Consider the following 19,924-nt stretch of genomic DNA (forward strand, 5'->3'; position numbering starts at 1 on the left):
TTTAATCTCGCCTTGATTTTTAGTTTCTTTACTCAAAATAGCCTTGCTTTTTAATGAAGAAGCTAAATTAGATTAATTTACTTCACCAAAATTTAGAGAGTTTTCTATTGCTAATGTGACCATGATGGTTCAATTTTGAAATTTATTTTCTTGCACTTATATATGATCAGTTTTATTAAAATAGTACATAATTATTTTTCTTCTATTTCATTTGCACAACAAATTTGAATCATGGTTATTTATAAGTTCCAATCGAAACCATCACTAAAATCTACCCAATAGATCATGCGATTATAATTACCATAAAAGACATAATATTATGAAAAATAATTAATACCTGAGAGTAAAAGTGATGCTTCAAGCCAAAAATCCATGCAGACTAAATGAAAAGATTTAAAGACTTTTTGAGAAAGATAAAAAGAAGAAACAAGGGAGACATAATTTTATATATGGAGCAACGAATGTTTAGGTAATATGATTATTCTAATACTACCAAACATGGACAGCAAAAATAGAATTAATTAATACCATAGATCAAAATGTTTGTACCAAATAAGGTTTAATATAAGCAATTAAATAGTATAACTAAACCTAGGATTAAGACTAATCTTAAGGATTTTGTATCCATGAACCAAATAGGCTGTAATAGTGTTAGGATTATTTTTGGAGTTCCATATAAACCCATGTAAACTAGCTACTATATTAGGTTAATTATGATTTCAATGATTAAATATATTAAACCTTTTCCATTTCCTATAGCTGTGTGCTTGGGTTTGAGTTCGTATGTGTTGGTTTCTTAGTGGTCTACATCACGGGTGCTTTTATTGGGTGCAATGAAAGTGGACGTTTAGTATAATATTCTTGAAATTTCCATATTACATAAGTTGGTTGGTTGGTTTGCTTTGTTTGAATTTTCGTAATCTCTTTGTATTTACACTGTACTTTTGTTTTATCAATTTGTGCAAACAACACAGTATCTTAGCTTTTTTAATTCTGGAAATGCATATATATTACAAAGCTTCTTACTTTACGAAGAAAATAAGGTTTTACTTGAGTATGGATTGTTTAGTACAGTGACATTTGGAATTTAATTAGTTGTCAGCTGGTGCTAGAATTGATATACAAGACTGTAAACTTTCACTTCTTGGCATAGAAAATTACAGAGAATATGATGCTCTTCTTTCAGTTTGAGTATGTTTTTCTGATATGCTCTCATGGCAAGTTTTAGACCTGATTGTCCTGCTGCATTTTCGGAGTGTGCCTCTATCTTGAATTTTTAATAAATTAGCGAAAAACTTCATGAATGGTATCAGGAATAAAGAAGGCCTAGAAGCTCGATTTTACAGGTCCAAGTCTAGAAGCAATATATCAATACTTTCAGCACCTAAAATTAGTGTTCTCTATACTATAAAAAGACATATCATCTATGGTCTAGTTGGACTGAATTATGTTCTGGATGAAAAATCTCACGTGGAGAGATTGACAAAGCTCAATTTGCCCATCATTCTGTGCAACACTGTTTTCTGTAACAGAGAGAAACTAAAAAAAAAAAGCAACATTCTTTTACTTATCTTTATTTATTTTCATAAGCTTTGTGCAACTTTCCAGCTAACAGTATAATTGCAGGGCAACGGTATGTGTATGAAACAATAAGCTCAGATGATGTTGCTACAGTCATTTATACTAGCGGAACCACAGGAAATCCAAAAGGAGTCATGCTTACACATAAGAATTTGTTGCACCAGGTTTGTATACTGAATCTTTCTCCATAGGAGCTTGCTACCACATGAAACTATGTTATTAGTATCTCTCTAATTTTTGACTTAGCTCAGTTTAGTGACCTCGGTTGAAAGGTACAGCTTTCAAACTGGCTTTTACCTAGTGGTTATCCATGTCGGTTTTGTCAAGGCTTGTTGCCGCTTACCTATTTCTTGCAATCAAGTGTGTATTCATGATACTAACTGGGCTTTGACATGGATTTGGATGTTTTAATTTGCTTAAAGTTATTTTTGAGAATGCTATAGATGGTTCTATGAAATTTGACATAACAGCTTCACCTTGTTATTACTGAGTTGAGCACAGCGTACATGATGTAGCAGATATTTATCTAACCTGTTCTAAGTTGGTTTTCGTGGAAAATAAAGATCTTAAAATTTGATCCAGCTTGGAATTTATGGAAATTCAGTTTTGAAATAGAGAAATAGAAAGCAAAAATTTCTAAGAGTCGACACTTAAAAGGTTTAGGAGTCGCACCAAAAGAGAATTGAAACACCCAATTCTAGAGTGTTGAATCTGAAAACACTTCCCTCAACTTTTACAACCTTAGGTATGACAATACTTGGATTAGGAATCCTAAATTAGGAAATTTATAAACTAAACTAATTAGGAAATACTAAATCAACTAAAACTTTTAAACCAGACTTAAAATAACATAAAGAATTTTAAAACAAATGTTAACAACTGTTCCCGCAAAACTTGGACTTATAAAAATACCCTTTTAGGTATTGAAATTGTAAATATTAGGCCAAAATTATGAATCTCTTGGTTTTTTGATTTTTTTTTTTCTTGATGTTTTCCTTGTTCACATCATTCTCCCATAGTTGGAGAAAACTCAACCTTGAGTTTTGAAATGTCTAAGAGGCAATAACAACAGCGCGTTCAACTTGAATTCGACCTTCTTAACTATTGATAGCAAACTAATTACTTGAAACCTCCTTTTAGACTTACCTTTTGGAATAATGAAATCTACCTTTTGAACACTAGCAATAGGCAACACTAGTTGACCATCTTGAGCATCTTTCCTAACTTGAATTACAAATTTGATCTCCTGTTTGTCTTCCACATGTTGATAATCATCTTACAAAGGCTCTACTTGTTGATGCCTTTGTAATTCTTCCTTTGCTTGAATTGGTTCTTCATATTCAATTTCTTGGTCATGTGAATTTTGAAGGAGGTTTTGAGAATTGAGGCTTTATGGTTGCAACATTTGATTTATATGTGGATCATGGAGTTGAATTGGCTAATTTAAGGGGAATTTATAAACACCTCCCATGAGGTTTTGCATAACCTGCATTTATATTCCTTATTTTTTAATAATGTGCACTTTCATCCCTCGTGTTAACTGCCGTCTATTTAGGTGTTAGTATTGTGTGAAATTACTGAAAAAGGCTATAAAGTTTGTTCAATTCTGTATTTTTATTACTTTTTTTTTAAAATATGAAATATTTTTTTTGTATTAGATGAAAGAAAATAAAGTGCTGTATTATTTCCTTAATTTAAGTGAAAAATATCTTTCTTTCATTCTGAAATAAATTTCAGTTTAATGTAGATTCACGTAAGGATAAAAATGTCTTCTAGGTTAGTAAAATATGACACTTCAGTACTTTAACCAACTTAAAACTCATTAAACTAACAGACTACTAACATAATATGACTATTACGATGAACGACATACAAAAAGGAGGGATGAAAGTGCATATTTTTAAAAATTAGAAGACGCAAGTGTAGATTATGTCGAACTTCGGGGGGGGGGGGCATTTGTAATTACCCCCTAATTTAATAGTTCCAGTTGTTATTCCCACCTTTTTGTTTGTTGAGGAAGTGTCATTAGTTGTTTAAAGGGCTTTACCCCTTGCTGTGTTGAAATTCCTGCATGTAAATTTAGCATTGGAACTTCCAGTTGCACATGTTGAAGTTTATCCTTGTCAAATAGTAAATTTGCAAAACTTTTTATTTGCTGGTTCTGCACTTTTGGCCTTCCTGCTAATAGATTTCTTGCTCCTTCATCATAGATAGAGTTTGCTGATTAGGTCTTAGTTTTGGTTTTGGTATAGTTTGTAGCCTTTGACCAACTTGTGGACATTGTTATCTAACGATCTTAGATGCAACTTGTGGATTTAAAGCCGGTTCTTGTGGAAAGACTTGGTGGTTTTAGAAGTTTGAATGCAAGGTTTTGAAGAGAACTTTCTAAACAACTCATCCATCATAGCAAAAAGAATTTTACTTTTCAAGTTGGTTTAAGTGATTAGCCATTGGCATGCAACTATATGTGGAGTTATGTACATCTACACATTAAGGGTAGCAAAGTTTTTCTTGAAGCTTTGTTTTCATCTCTTGCCTGTATAAATTTGTAGTTGCCTTCAGCTCCTCATAGTTGTAGCTATCAAAGTAAGATTTGAGTGTATCAATCCAATCATATGGTCACCCCCTTCAAATTATAAATCTTATATTCCCGTTGTTGATGAAGATCATCAAACTATAAGGATCCTGAAGCTTTGATACCAAAGTTGATGTAGGAAAAATTTAGATAACTTGTTCTCTGTTGATTTTCGCAGAAAATAAAGATTTTAAAATTGAATTCCAGGTTTGAACTGATAGAAATTTAGTTCCGAAATAGAGAAATATGAAAAAAAAAAAAATACTTGTAAGAGTCAACATTTAGAAGATTTAGGAGTCATCCTAAAGAGAATTGAAACACACAATTCTAGGGCAGTAGCAATTTGCAGGAAAACTTTTCTTTTTGACTCTGAAAATTCTCTCCTCAACTATTACAAGCCTAGTTATATATAAACTACACTAATTCTAACAATGCTTGGATTAGGAATCCTCAATTGGGAAAAATATAAACTAATATTAACTAGGAATTACCAAACCAGCTAAGACTCCTAAATCAGGCTTAAAATAAAATAAAAACTCTTATTAACAACTATTCCTGAAAAGCTAGTGTAGAATTTTATAGAGAAAGGAAAAAAGAGAAATGTTCTCTTATACTTTTTCTATATATCAAACATAGGAGAAACACAACTTATATATACTAGCTAAAGGATAGAAAAAGAACTTAGATAGGAAATAATTTATCTTATCCCTAAACCTTAGAATGTTTATCCATATCTCTAACAAACAAAAACTAATTAGTTATTCTAACTTATCAACACTCCCCCTCAAGTTGGAGCAAATATATCTGTCATGCCCAACTTGCTAACTTGAAATTCAAATTGTTGTCTAAATAACCCTTTAGTTAAAATATCTGCCACCTGCTGTGTAGTTGGTACAAATGGAGTACAAATAATTCCTTCTTCAAGTTTTTCTTTTATGAAGTGCCTGTCAATTTCAACATGTTTTGTCCTGTCATGTAAAAACAGGGATTATGAGCAATCGATAGCTGCCTTGTTGTCACAATACAACTTCATAGGTAAACTCACGGATCTTTTAAGCTCTTGTAGAACCCTTTTCAGCCCAAAGAATCTCACACACTCCCGTGCCATTGATCAGATTCCGCCTCAAGACTACTTCTAGCAACTACATTCTGCTTTTTAATTCTCCATGTGACTAAATTACCCCGAACAAATGTGCAGTATCCAGAAGTTGACCTTCTATCAGTGATTGAACCTGCCCAATCAGCATCCGTGTACACCTCAACTCCTCTTTTTTCATTTTTCTTGAAAAAAAGTCCTTTTCCTGGTGTACTTTTCAAATAACGAAGAATTCGATATACAGCTTCAAGATGTTCTTCATATGGGGAATGCATAAACTGACTTACCAAGCTTACAGCGAAAGCAATGTCCGGACGAGTATGTGATAAGTAAATCAGTTTTCCAACCAACCTCTGATATCTTCCTGTGTCTACTAGAACACCATTCTTTACCTCCCCAAGTCTAGAATTAGCTTCAATTGGAGTTTCAGAAGGTTTACAACCACTCATTCCAGTTTCTTTCAAGAGATCTAGAATATACTTCCGTTGTGAGACAACAATGCCTTTCTTTGACCTTGCCACTTCCATTCCAAGAAAGTATCTTAGCTGGCCTAAATCTTTCATTTCAAACTCCTTGGCTAGGTTTTGTTTCAATCTGCTTATTTCAATTATGTCATCTCCAGTCAAAATTATATCATCTCTAGTCAAAATTATGTCATCTACATAGACAATTAAAACAGAAATTTTGTCTTCAATAAAACTCTTTATGAAAAGAGTATGATCAGATTGACTTTGATTATAACCTTGACCTTTAACAAACTTTGTGAACCTCTCGAACCATGCTCTAGGAGATTGTTTAAGGCCATATAAAGATCGCTTTAGCTTACATACCTTGGTTCCAAATTTCTGAGCAAAACCAGGTGGAGGTTCCATGTATACTTCCTCTTCTAAGTCACCATTCAAAAAGGCATTCTTCACATCTAGATGATTCAATGACCAATCTAGATTAGCTGCAACAGACAAGAGCATTTGAATAGTATTGAGTTTTGCCGCAGGAGAAAAAGTTTCATAGTAGTCCACTCCATATATTTGAGTAAATCCTTTGGCTACTAGACGAGCTTTATATCTTTCCAAGAATCCATCTGAATTGTACTTCACAGTAAACACCCATTTACATCCGACAACTGTCTTCCCATCTGGCAGATCCACTTCTTCCCAAGTAGCATTCTTCTCCAAGGCTCTCATCTCCTCTAAAATAGCTTCTTTCTACTCGGGAACATTTAGAGCCTCCTGAACACTATTTGGAATAACCATACTAGACATTTGTGAGATAAAAGCACAATATGGTGATGAAATATTTTTGTAAGATACAAAATTTGACAAAGGATGTTTAGTACATGACCTAACACCTTTCCTAAGAGCAATGGGAAGACCAAGTTGACTAGATGGATTATTTGTAGGAAGTTTTGGAGACTTACCATAAATTTCATGATCCAACCTCTGATTAGATTCTTGATGGTGCTGTGGGATGGTGGCTCTTTTTTGTGCTTGATGTTCCTTTGAATATACAAGACCTTTAAACTTTTCCGCATAGATATCAGTTGTTTCAATATTTTGATTTTGAGATTACCTTATCAAAGGCTGTTCAGTATTTTCAATATTTAAATCATTTGTTTCCACACTTTCTTTATTTTTCGACCCATTTTCTTTTGAAACATGATCAGACTCCCAAGAAATACCCATTATTTGAAAAAAACTCAAAAGTTAAATCAGAATTTAAATTATAACCAGAATCAGTTGAGACATCTTCACTAGTGTTCTCCCCCTGAAGATGAAATTTGTCAAAGTATGATTGTCCTTAAAAAAAAGTGACATCCATAGAAATAAACATTTTTTTCAAAACTGGAGCAAAACATTTATAACCTTTTTGATTTGCAGGATAGCCTACAAAAATACATTTATGTGCTTTTGGATCAAGTTTTGAACGTTTGGGATCATGATTATGGACAAAGGCCACACTTCCAAAAATTTTTAAAGGAATGTTGCTAGTTAGCCGAGTTATGGGAAAACATTCACTAAAAACTTTAATTGGCGTTTTAAAATTCAAAATTCTTGTAGGCATTCTATTAATAAAATATATGGCTGTTAAAACTGCTTCTCCCCAAAGATACTTTGGAATTTTAGTTGTAAAACTAAGAGCTCTAACAACCTCTAGGATATGTTTATTTTTTCTCTCAGCCACCCCGTTTTGCTGAGGCGTGTTACTACAAGAACTTTGGTGAATAATCCCTTTTTCAGCGAAAAATTGTCCTAACACATTGTTAAAGAACTCCTTTCCATTATCACTTCGAAAAATTTTACTTTGAGTATGAAATTGTGTTTGAACCATATTATAAAAATTTTTGAACACACTTTCAACATCAGATTTCTCTTTTAAAAGAAAGACCCAAGTAACTCTAGTATGATCATCAATAAAAAGGATAAACCAGCGTTTTCCAGAAAATGTTGGCGCTCTAGAAGGACCCCAAACATCACTGTGAATCATGGTAAATGGCTTGGACTGTTTATAAGGTTGCGATTGGTAAACAGTTCGGTGATGTTTAGCTAATTCACAAAATTCACATCGGAAAAACAAAGGATTTTTATTCATGAATAACTTTGGGAACAAATACTTTAAATATTGAAAATTTGGATGTCCTAGCCGATAATGCCATAACATAATCTTAGTGTAACTTGAAACAGAAATAGAATTGAAACAAGTTTGCAGGTCTTGCCTTCCAAAGGTTGACTCATCATTGAAGAAGTAGAGTCCACCATCCAATTTAGCACCCCCAATCATCTTCCCCGAGGTTAAATCCTGAAATTTACAATAGGAAGACTTAAAAATTACTTGACAATTATGATCAGAGGTTAACTTACTGACAGACAAAAGATTATATGACAAATGTGGAACATGTAAGACATTCTTAAGAACTAGAGAAGAGGAAATAAGAATTGTTCATTTCCTAGCAACAGTGGCTAAGGAACCATCTGCAATTTTAACCTTTTGATTTCCTGCACAAGGTATATAAGAGGGAAAAATTTGCGAATTGCCAGACATGTGATCAGTAGCACCTGAATCTAATATCCAAGTGCTATGGGATTTGGAACAAGCTATGGCTGCAATGAAAGAATTACCTGATTGTGCAAAAGAACAAGACAAGTCAGATTTTTCTAAAGTTTGGGACTTGAACATTTTATAAAGGTGCTCTATCTGTTCCTTGGTAAAAGGAAGAGATTCAAAAGAAGACTGCTGCCTCGGATTAGTATTGCTGGCTTGAAAAGCTCGTACATCTCCTCCTAACTTGGTGTTATCGCTGCCTGTTTTCTTCTTCGGTTTTCCATGCAATTTCCAGCAAGTATCTCGAGTATGCCATGGTTTTCGACAATGATCACACCAAGGTTTCTGCTTTCCCCCTGAGTTTGTACCTCGAGTTATAAGAGCAGATCCGTCAGCATCTATTTTTGGTTCATCATTTTTCAGCATCACTTTTCGTCGTGCTTCTTCTCTACGCACTTCTGAAAAAACTTCTCTAATAGTTGGTAAAGAATTTTTTCCTAATATACGTCCACGAACCTCATCAAGATCTTTGTTTAAACCAGCCAAGAAAACAAATACTCGTCCTCTTTCAATTTTCTTTTTGTACCGAGCACTGTCATTAGGATTCTCCCATTGTTCATCTTCAAACATGTCCAATTCCTGCCAAACAACCATCATATCATTATAGTAAGCTGTTACCTCTCGATTACCTTGTTGCATTTTCCACATATGGGTGTTTAATTCGAATAACTGCGAATGGTTGTCCAAATCTGAATAGGTTTCTCGAACTGCTTCCCAAACATCCCGAGCAGTCTGCAAAAACATGAATGGTTTTCCAATAACCGGATCCATTGAGTTAATCAACCAGGCAGTAACTATTGAATTTTCTGAGCGCCACTGCCTATATTTCGAATCATCGGTTGTTGGTGGTTTTATCTCACCATTCAAGTATCCAAGTTTCCCTTTTCCATCAATCACCAACCTCATGGACTGAGACCATTCAAGATAATTCTTGCCATTCAGTTTGTGAATGGTGATTTGAAGAGAATTTTCAGGAGGAACAGGTGGAAGTAGATGAGAAACTCCCCCTGATGGTGTCACGCCACTGCTAGCTTCTGAAGTGGCTGAACTAGAGCCAACCATGGCAGCCTTAAAATTCATGATCAAGCCCTAAGCTCTGATACCATGTAGAATTTTATAGAGAAAGGAAAAAAGAGAAATGTTCTCTTATACTTTTTCTATATATCAAACATAGGAGAAACACAACTTATATATATACTAGCTAAAGGATAGAAAAAGAACTTAGATAGGAACTAATTTATCTTATCTCTAAACCTTAGAATGTTTATCCATATCTCTAAAAACAAAAACTAATTAGTTATTCTAACTTATCAACAGCTAGTAATTTCATAAATACCCTTTGGATATTGAAACTGTAAATATTAGATTAAACTTCTGAATCTTTTAATTCTTTGAATTTGAGTAACTTGTAAAGTTACTAGTTAAAGTTGAATTGAAGTTGGAAGATCATAGTACAATAATTTAGAAGGTGCTTCTAAGACGTTGTTGGTCATTGGCAATGCAAATTTTAGGTAGAGGAGTAGCTCATGTAGAAAGCTCCACTTTGTTTTTAAATCGTGGTATAATAAAGACCTGTTATGTAGTGTAGCAGCTTTTACATAATGGGTTTACAGGGTTAGGAATTTCACAACCAAAAAGGAAATTCTTCTCCAACAACTCAACCTTTTGAGCATCTCTTTTTTGCAAAGTAGCTCATCGTTCGCAGCAGGTAACTTATTTTATGCAAATTTTCTCTAAAATAATAAGTCAAAATTTCTTCATAGTTGGGATTTTAGTCAAACTTCTGCACAATTATGCAGTAGACGTAATACACCAAATGTTCTTTTGCACAAAATTTCTTGTTCTAGAATTTTTTATTCTTTTTCTCTCACCTCTTAAGAGACAGGCACCTTTCCCTTGCACTAGATCTAAAGACAACATGTGTCTTTAATAACTATATAGTCCAATTTTCTTCTATGGATTCTTTTAGTTGTGTGGTTCTGGTGCTTGTTTCTGTATGAAGACTATATTTTCATAAAATAGTTCTTTTACCCTTCTCATCTCTCTTGATGATACATTGAGAATATTATTTCTAAGTTTGTTTTCTATGGTTTGTAATTCAAAGATGTTTTCACTATATTTCATCTTGCTTAAATGAGTTTCTTTTTTCTCTCTCTTTTAGCTACACTTAAAGGGTGTATATTTGATTAAGTTATTGCTGAGGCTATTTCCAATGGCATGTGTTTTCTAGATAAATAATCTATTGGACGTTTTTCCTGCCGAACCTGGGGATAGATTTCTAAGCATGCTACCTCCTTGGCATGTGTATGAGCGGACTTGTGAGTATTATATAATGACGCTTGGAGTTGAGTAAGTATACACAATTGTGAGAAATTTAAAGGTATTTCCTAATAATTAGTTGTTGGGATGATCCTAAAAATCTTTGATAATCATCTTATTCACTGGTTGCTATCTCTTACTGCATAATCCTTTTATTGCCTTGACAATATCTAATAATTTTTTTATTTGCAATGTTTTTGTTGATAGGAAGATCTCAAGCAGTATCAGCCACATTACATGTTCTCTGTTCCTTTAGTATACGAGACACTGTACATGCCAGTCCTTGTTGAAAGAAATATTTTATTCTCATTGCATTGCCATTTGGAGAAGAGAACTCCATATGGGAATATAAATGATATATAAGTGGGGTAGATTAAGCCTTAGCATAGCCAATTGGTTTTGTGCAAGGTTCTACCTGCATTTATATGGTCCTTGATGCAACCTATAGAGGTTTCTACATTGTTGGAAAGTATAATCTCACATGGAAAAAGTTTGAGGCAAAAACCATAATTAGGCCCCTGAACTTGTATGTTTTTTGGATCTTAGAAACTGTATAATTAGGCCCTGCAACTGTTCCTATTGGCGTCATGAGGCCCCTAAATAAATAGATGTTAGCGCGTGTCTGTTTCTTGCTATATGAGGTCGCGTGAATGACATTAATAAATATTAAAATAACATTTTCATAAGTTAAAATGAGAAAAAGAAACCCAAAATCTCTAACCTCCTTATCAATCCCCAAATCTAGTTTGTATTAACTCCATCTCTTGCTTAGCAATTTCATCTTTTTCCCTCTATCTCAGCATAAAACTCATCCTTCAGAAGCTGCAAATTACCCTTCACATCAACATTGTTCATCAATAGGGAGCACTACAACAAGAGCAACATGAGTAAAAATTAACCATAAAGTTTTATCAATACTTTACTACCAATAAACATTACCTGTGTTCGGAAGAGCCCCACAACCTTTCTACCCTTCTTGTTTCCAGTTCTTGATATTATTAATTCGAGTCAATTTTTCACATCTACATATTTTAGGGTCAAAAGATCTATTGGACTATTGCCTCTCACTTTGTATGTGCTATGAGTTTGCTTTTTGAAGTGCCATTGTGCTTTCTGGTTTAGATGCCATGTGCAATTTTGAGGAAAAGATTATCGATTTCACTCAAAAACCTTTCTTCCCTAATTGATTTTAAGAAACAACCCTCACCCTAATGCCCAAATGTCTTTTTTTAGGCTAACATTTCCTTTTTATTACATTAATTGTTTTTTTATAAATGAAAAATAATCTTTTATTATTTTATTTAACAACGTTAATTACAACAGTAATTTTTTATTAAGATTGTTTACTTAGGGGCCTCATGACACCAACGAAAATAATCAAAGACTGTTTCAAACACGAGGGGCATAGATACAAAAAACGGACAAGTTCAGGTGCCCAATTATGGGTTTTGCCAAAGTATAAAGTGGTGTATATATATGTAAGTGGAGTGGATTGGGCTAGGTTAGTTTCCAACATTGCTTATATGGTCATCAATATGATGTTTGCCCAACGCTCAAGGCCCATTAATTTTTTACATGGCATCTAAGCTAAAGATCGCCCAACTATAGGATGATCCTAGCAACTTGTATCTGAAGACTTTGCAATTTAGGAGCAGAGAAGTCTAGGTCTGTTTGTTGGCCTAGGGCCTCAAGAGTAGGCTTAGGCGTAAGTGATTGACTTAACACTATGCATGGCAATATAATACGGAGGGGAAGGGAAGTTATTTTAGAGGGAGGGGAAGTAAGGAGAAGGGAGGGAGAAAGTCTTGACTTATTTTTGGCTAATAAAAATTAGTTAATAAGGACAAAGGAGGGGAAATAATTATAAGTTTGTTTGGATAGAAGGGAGGGGATGGGAATTATACTAGTAAAGAAACAAAATGGTATGATGTAAATAATAAAAAGAATAAGGAAAATGCCTATGTTAGTTTTCAATAAGAATAAAAATCCATAAGTCATGTTAAATTTTTTAATATAATTTTCATATGGTAATACCTTGAAATCATTATTAATAATTTTAGGATATAATTGTATGCATTGAATAACTTTATTAATAAAAAAGTTAGTTTATATAATTTATTTAAAATTTCAAGATTAAAAAAATTATTATGAATAAATTTGAGTCATAAATTTTCCTAGCAAAAGTATAATAATAAGTATAGGACTGCACAAATAAATTATATTTCTTATGCCCCAATTGGAATGTAACCAATTTGAACTCATATAAAGGGAATGAGACTGACTTGTTTTCTTCTTCTCCCTTCCCTTTATTCAGATAAAATAGATGCCAAGCAAAGTAGGTAGTAATTTCCCCTTCATTCCCCCCCTTTTCCTTTAAAACTCTATCCATGCATAGTGTAAGAGTAGGTTAAATGTCCCGCTGGTACCAAACCTTGCCACTTATATCCATTTGGTACCAAATCTTCAATTTGTTTCTTTTTGGTACCCTTCCTATTATTTATGTTACTTCCGCTAGTATCAATGAGGAATCCGGCAGTTATTTGCTAATGTGGCTGCCGAATTTACAAAGGACCACATCACAATTGTCACATGTGCTGCCGACTCATTTATTTTATCATAGTCAGCAATTAACAAAATCTCACCCCCAAATAAATAACCCTAAATCAGGAAAATTCCCAATTTTGAAGCCTAGTTTTTAGTATTTAGCTCAATTCACTCTCTGTTCCCCTTTTTACTACATGGATTCAACTCTTACCCGAATTACAACTCCATTTTTGCTTAAACAAAGCATCCGCTTCAGCAATTATCGAATTTTTCCTTCTCTCCTTTCCCAAGAACTCTGTGTTCAGAGACTGTTTTCTTCCAATCCAAACTTGGAAACAAGCAGCAGCAACAGAAGAGCTCTTGGAGATGACATTGTTTTCGACGAGTCCACTTTCGAAGTAGAGAGGCTATGACTCGATGCCAAGGCGTGAGAATCCATGGTGGAGACTTCTAAATTAGAAATGCAACTTGATCCGAAAGCTTGGAAATGGGTTATCTGAAAGAGAATTTGGGATTTCATGGAGGCCCGAAATATAGCCCAGAACCCGCGACCTGTTCACCAACGTATCCCCAATTTTATTGGCGCCTCAGCTGCTGCTCAAAATGTAGAGTAATATATCTGCATTTTACTCCTTAACTATGGTTTCTCATATTTAAAAACTGCAATATTAAATTTAACTGTTGATTGTTATTTTTTTAATGCTTGTTTTAACTCAAATATGTGAATGTAATTAGTTGGGTTATGGCAGATGGCCGGGTTAGAAGTATTTTCATGATGCGGGTTGTGTGAAGGTAAACCCGGATTCTCCTCAAAAGCAAACAGATGTGGATAAAGTAATTACACTTATAATCCATGTAGTTAATTTGTCTCAAAGGTAATTGCCGTCTTGGATAAAGTAAATAACTCAGCAACAGATGTGGCAAGTGGTCTGTGGTCCTTTATAAATCCGGCACACGGATTCCTCATCAATCGCGTAAGTAATGAAATAATATGAGTGGTACAAAAAAAACAAATTGAAGGTTTGGTACCAGCGGGACATTTATCCTGAGTAGATTTCCATCCATGTTTGTCAAGTGACAATTTTTGTAGGCTGACTCGCATGTAGAAACTTTACGAGTCTTGAGTATATTAGGAAAACACATGGTGACCGAGTAATTAGAGTTGGAACTTCACTTTCTACTCCACTTTTATATCACTTCATATTTTTGTACATTTTATCATGTGGGGCTCTACTCTCCTCCAATACACCCTATCAAATGCAATTTAGATTCTATTCTTAACTACCGCTCTTCAAGCGCAACGAGTGTAAGTGTGACTGTGCCTTGACTCATTGTTATTTGAGGAGTATTGGAGAATAGAATGCCACATGGTAAAGATATATAAATATAAAGATTTATTAATGAAGCAGATTAAGCCCTAGCACAAGTAGGCTGAGTTGCATCTAGAAATTTCATGGGCTTTAGGAGTGTTGGCCAAATGCAGACATCCTAACCATATGTGTAAGGCTGGAATCTTACTTGCAAAGAGCCATTACCTTTTCACTTCTACTTTTACATTATATTATACTTTTAAACTTTTCTCATGTGGGGTTACACTCCTTAATACTTAATTGGCAGTGGGATTCTATGCATTATTTTCTCTCAAGTGCACTGGCCCGTTATAGAGTTGGTAATTCAGTTTGGCGGGTCATAAATAGATCGTGCTGAGACATGAGTATGAGATATAAATGTTCAACCCGAATATGATCCTTTTAACTACTCGTGTCATATACGCCCTAAGACGGACATGTTTACTAAGTAGGTTACACAACACTACTTATGTAAGCCGTTTAATATTATATAGTTCATAAGATATTTTAACATGTGTTAAAAAATTACGTGTTTAACATATTAAACATAGTTAACAATTTAAGATATAAACTTTTACAAAAACTAGTCTATAAAATATATTCAATATACTTCTTTAATCAAATGTGTTTATCTGTGTAAATTTGTGGCATTTGTTACATGTTAAACCCTATTAAATAAGTGTGTACATAGCTTCTTATACAATTCAACCCATTTAAATTATCTTTCATAGGAATGACAACAGGTAGGGTATCCACCCATTTAAGGATATCTGAACTTGATTAAAATATATATATCTGAACCTGTCCTAAACCCGTTTAAAAAATTATTTTTATTATCTGAATTTGTTCCAAATCCGATAAAAATACATGTATACTATTGGAACTCGATAACAACCCGTTTATTATATATAATTATTGAATAAATTTTTAGATATTTAAATAGGTAGCGGGTACCCTGCAGGGGATGTTGGACTTGGAGCATAGAATGCCACATGGTAAAAGTATAAAATAAAAATCAATATAAGGGAAGTAGATTGAGTCTTAGCAGAAGTTAGTTGGTCTTTTGAAAGGTGAGGTTCAAAAACTTCTTATATGGTTACTGGTATGATGTTTGACCCAAGAATCATAAGGCCTATACAATTTTTACAAATGCTAATCCTCCGTTTGATAATATTCATTAAATTGTGTTTTTAGCTTCAAGGAATTTGGGAACGAAAATTCTCATCCATTCTAGATATTACAAATATATTATAAGCTTCTCCTAAGTAGGAGATGAAGTTATAGGAAATGTAACAATCTTTGCTTCGCGCTGTTGTACTATCTGTTTTATTTTGTGAAGGTGAAACGTTGATTCTGTCTTGTTTATAATTGTACAGTGGGATACAAAAGCAGATCTCTAGAAGTTCCACTATTCATAAGCTTGTTGCACTTACATTCATAAGGGTCAGCTTGGCATACATGGAGTTCAAGAGAATTTATGAGGTTTGAAATTGAACTTGTCCTCGACTCTTCAAAATATTTTGTATAGTTCTGAGCATGGTAGTAAAATATCCAGGCTTCTACTTTTATGAGGTCTCATATATTTTCTGAAGCATAATTATTCCCCACCTAAGTAAATTTTGTAATCTGCTTCCCAAGTATCATTCATCTAGGGGTGCAAACGAGCTAAGCCGAGCTGAGCTTCTCAATATTTAGGTTCAGCTCGCAAAATTTTAATTGAGCTCGAGTTCGATAATTTCTTATGTTTAAGAGTTCAAGCTCGGCTCGTTGTAATTTTGATATGTTTGAGTTCGGTTCGAGCTCTACTCGTACTTAGTTCGATAGTACATATAAACGAGCTCGATTTCAAGTTCGTTAAGCAAGCTCGATTTTACTAGATATGTTGCTGTAAATTTTGCAATTATAAATAAATTATACACGAAAGCAAAATATGTATATAAATTCAGAAACTAAAATAATTAAATCAAGTTCTTGATAAAAGAAGAAAGAGTTCAACAAGCTCCATAAAATTCTATCTCAAACTCGTTCCAAATTCATTTATAATTCGGTCAGGACTAGGGGTGCAAACGAGTTGTTCCTAGTTTCACAAGCTTTACATTAAGCATATTGCAAAAATATTTCTCATGTTAATTTATAACAGTTCTTACTCTAGTACCTTTCCTTTATTAATTAGACTATAGTACCTTTTATATTAATTTATAATATTTATTACTCTATCTACAAGTTTCACATTAAGCATATTGTAAAGATATTTACTTGTGCTTTATTAATTTATAAATGTATAGACTATAATTTCTAAATATCTTTAAGCATTTACATACTACATAGTCTTATAGCAAAACGTATAGTAAAATCTCTCTATAATGATACTCTATATAGGAATAACCTCTACATAGTGATAAAAAATGTACGATCTCAATTTGGTCCAGTTATAAATAGGAATAAACTGTCTATTGTAATAAGTTATAAATCTTTTAAGTCCCACCTTTAGAAAATATTCCTCTATATAGTAATATTTGTATATATAACTTCAAAAAATATATGTTATGCTATGTTTTGTCTTACCAGTCTTATTTGTATAATATAACAACATATTAACGTATCATATCTCTGCTTTTTATCATTTCACCAACAAGATTAAGTATTAAGTCCAAAAAAAAATTTTAATATTCAAACCTCCATTAAGTTATAATCTTTTCATATTCATAAATTTTATTTGTCCTAAGTGTATGACTATGTAAAGTTTTTACTGTATTTCTTTAAGCATTTACATAAAATATGCTTGTTTATTCAACACTAAAACTACGTAGTTTTATAGTAAAGCAACATAGTTTATGTTGATTTAAGTTAACTATATTATACACAAAAATATATTGTTTTAATACATAGTTCTTATTTTATTATTCTACTTATATTAATGTGTGACAAAAAAAAAAAAAATTGGTAAGACATTAATAATAATTAAATGTACATGATCAAATGCCAACTTAATTGACAATGTTATTAAACTAGCACTTGCTTAAGTAACAGTAAAATTATTCAATTAGAGAATTTAGAATTAAAACCTAATTTGTCGGTACATTTTATTATTTTAATATAATAAAAATTGAGTTATTATGATCTATTTATTTATTCTTCTTGTGATTTATTATAATTATTTATTTTTTTTTATTGAGCTTATGCACGAGCCAGCTCGGGAGCTCAGAACGGAGCACGACTAAGCTTGAGCTTGGCTTGGATGAAGAAACTCGAACGAGCTTTTATTGAGCCGAAGCTCGGCGAGCGGCTAGGTTCGATTAGTGATTCTTGGAGCATTTAACTGCTCTATTTTAATCCTTGAGCTCCTCAAGTATACAAATCAACCAGATCACAGCTTCTCCTCTTATCCTAAAGATTCTCAAGTATACAAAATAGCCAGACCATATGGCTATTTAGCCTGCTAAATCATCTGGTTCTGCTGTTCACCTCTCATTTCTTTTAATATGCAAACATGGTTATGCAAATTAATTTTCCAAGAGGTGCTTTTTGGAATGACCATATTAATGTAGTGTGGATGAGCCATGTTCTCATTGAAAATAAAATGAAAGAAAAAGAGTTTTGGATTCATCCGTTAACGGGCCAAATGCTGTGGACACATTGTCTACTGAATATCTATGAAACTTCTACAAGTAATCTCATGCTCAAGGTCTCCCTCAAAACTAATTTTGAGAATGTAACGAGACCTACTTTATAACACAGCATACTGCTAAATTGAAATTTTATGACGCAATCTACTTATTCTAATAATATTGTTGTTCCAGGGGACTTTTTTGACCAGGATTCAGAAGCAACCATCATATCTCATTTCACTATTGGACTGTCTATGGGCAAGAATCATGGCTGCAATCTTGTTGCCAGTGCATATGCTGGCTAAGAATCTTTTTTACCATAAAATTCATTTAGCTATTGGAATAAGCAAGGTTGTCATTCTTTCATTATCAATAGCCTTAATTCTTTTGGCTCAAATAATTTGTGTAGTATAAGTTGCCTAATATTTTTGAAAGCATTATACTCAGTTTGAAGAAACTATCTGTTTCCTTTTATACTGGCCTCCCTGCAACACAGACACACAAATGCAATAGAGGGAAAAAAAAAGAAAAGGAAAGCTTTTGCTAAAAATGTTTTGTTCCTTTTCTGTTCACAAGGAATCTCCATTTTCTCGTCTCTCTTAGATGTTCAAAGTGAATGTATTTTGGTACTTAGAAATATAATTTGATGCCTATGGTATCTTGCAGGCTGGCATAAGTGCTGGTGGCAGTTTACCCATGCATGTTGATAAGTTTTTTGAGGTTGGAGGCTTTTCATACTTTTTTCCTGCTAAATGAGGAATTTCTGATTGTGAGATCTCACAATGATGCCAATAATACATGCAGGCAATTGGCGTAAAACTCCAGAATGGGTATGGTATGACGGAGTCATCTCCAGTTACTGCTGTCCGACGACCTACTTGTAATGTAAGACTTGTATCCACTATAATTGGTTTTGGACTTTGAACTTTTTGAATGTTCAGAGTTATAGTTTTAAATTGAATATGGCACAGAAAGTTCCATTAATGATAGTTTATGTAAATTGAATATGGCACGACCATGTTCCTGCACAATGGAATCGAAGAAACAAAATATACTAGGGAAGGACACGAGGGTCGTAGCATTACCAAGCAGTAGCAACAGTAGAATAGAATGCAGCAATAGCATGCTATATTTACAAGTTTTTATCTCACATGTGATGCACTTGAATAGTTATGGAATACTAGATACATATTAATATATTATAATATATATATATATATATATATGCAAAAACTTATTCTACTTCAGGAAGGACTAGTCTAATTCCTATTTAGTGTTCTCCTAATCAATATACATTCCTATTTATTTATATACATCCTGTAGAAATGAATATAATTTATTATCAAAAAAATAATAAAACTGCTAGAGGTTCTGCATGCAATTCACAATTTACATCGATGCAATTTCTTTTGTCCACTATATTCTCTACAAAATGAAGCACTTGCTTTGTCACATGTACCACCTAAAACATTAAACACATTTAGCCCTTCAGATTTTTGTGATGATTAATATGAAAGAACTGGGATTAATCATATTAGATTCTGCTCTTGGTAATGTGGGTTAGCTTTCTTACCTAATTAGGTTAAAAATTGCTTTGACAGAGAAGAGAATAGAATTTGTGTTCATTGGATATGACTGCATCAACCTTTGATTCTGCAAATGAAGCATAATAACAAGTTAGTGCATTCGACATTAGAAGGAAAGAAACTAACAAAGAAAACCCACTTTCTATTGTGTGTATATATGTTAGAAG

At 33.2% G+C, this 19,924-nt stretch overlaps 1 protein-coding gene across 1 annotated transcript in view; it reads left to right on the top strand.

Annotated features, from left to right (window-relative positions):
- LOC8270561 (probable acyl-activating enzyme 16, chloroplastic) overlaps positions 1 to 19,924 on the top strand; it is a 46,742-nt gene that overhangs the window by 11,965 nt on the left and 14,853 nt on the right. Inside the window, 7 exon segments of the mRNA XM_048371797.1 lie at positions 1,627 to 1,745; positions 10,582 to 10,731; positions 10,878 to 10,943; positions 15,938 to 16,045; positions 18,364 to 18,522; positions 18,838 to 18,891; positions 18,976 to 19,056. Of these exon segments, the coding sequence (XP_048227754.1) occupies positions 1,627 to 1,745; positions 10,582 to 10,731; positions 10,878 to 10,943; positions 15,938 to 16,045; positions 18,364 to 18,522; positions 18,838 to 18,891; positions 18,976 to 19,056 (737 nt within the window).

This window comes from Ricinus communis, chromosome 1, assembly GCF_019578655.1.
Source record: "Ricinus communis isolate WT05 ecotype wild-type chromosome 1, ASM1957865v1, whole genome shotgun sequence".
NCBI classification, from domain to species: Eukaryota; Viridiplantae; Streptophyta; class Magnoliopsida; order Malpighiales; family Euphorbiaceae; genus Ricinus; species Ricinus communis.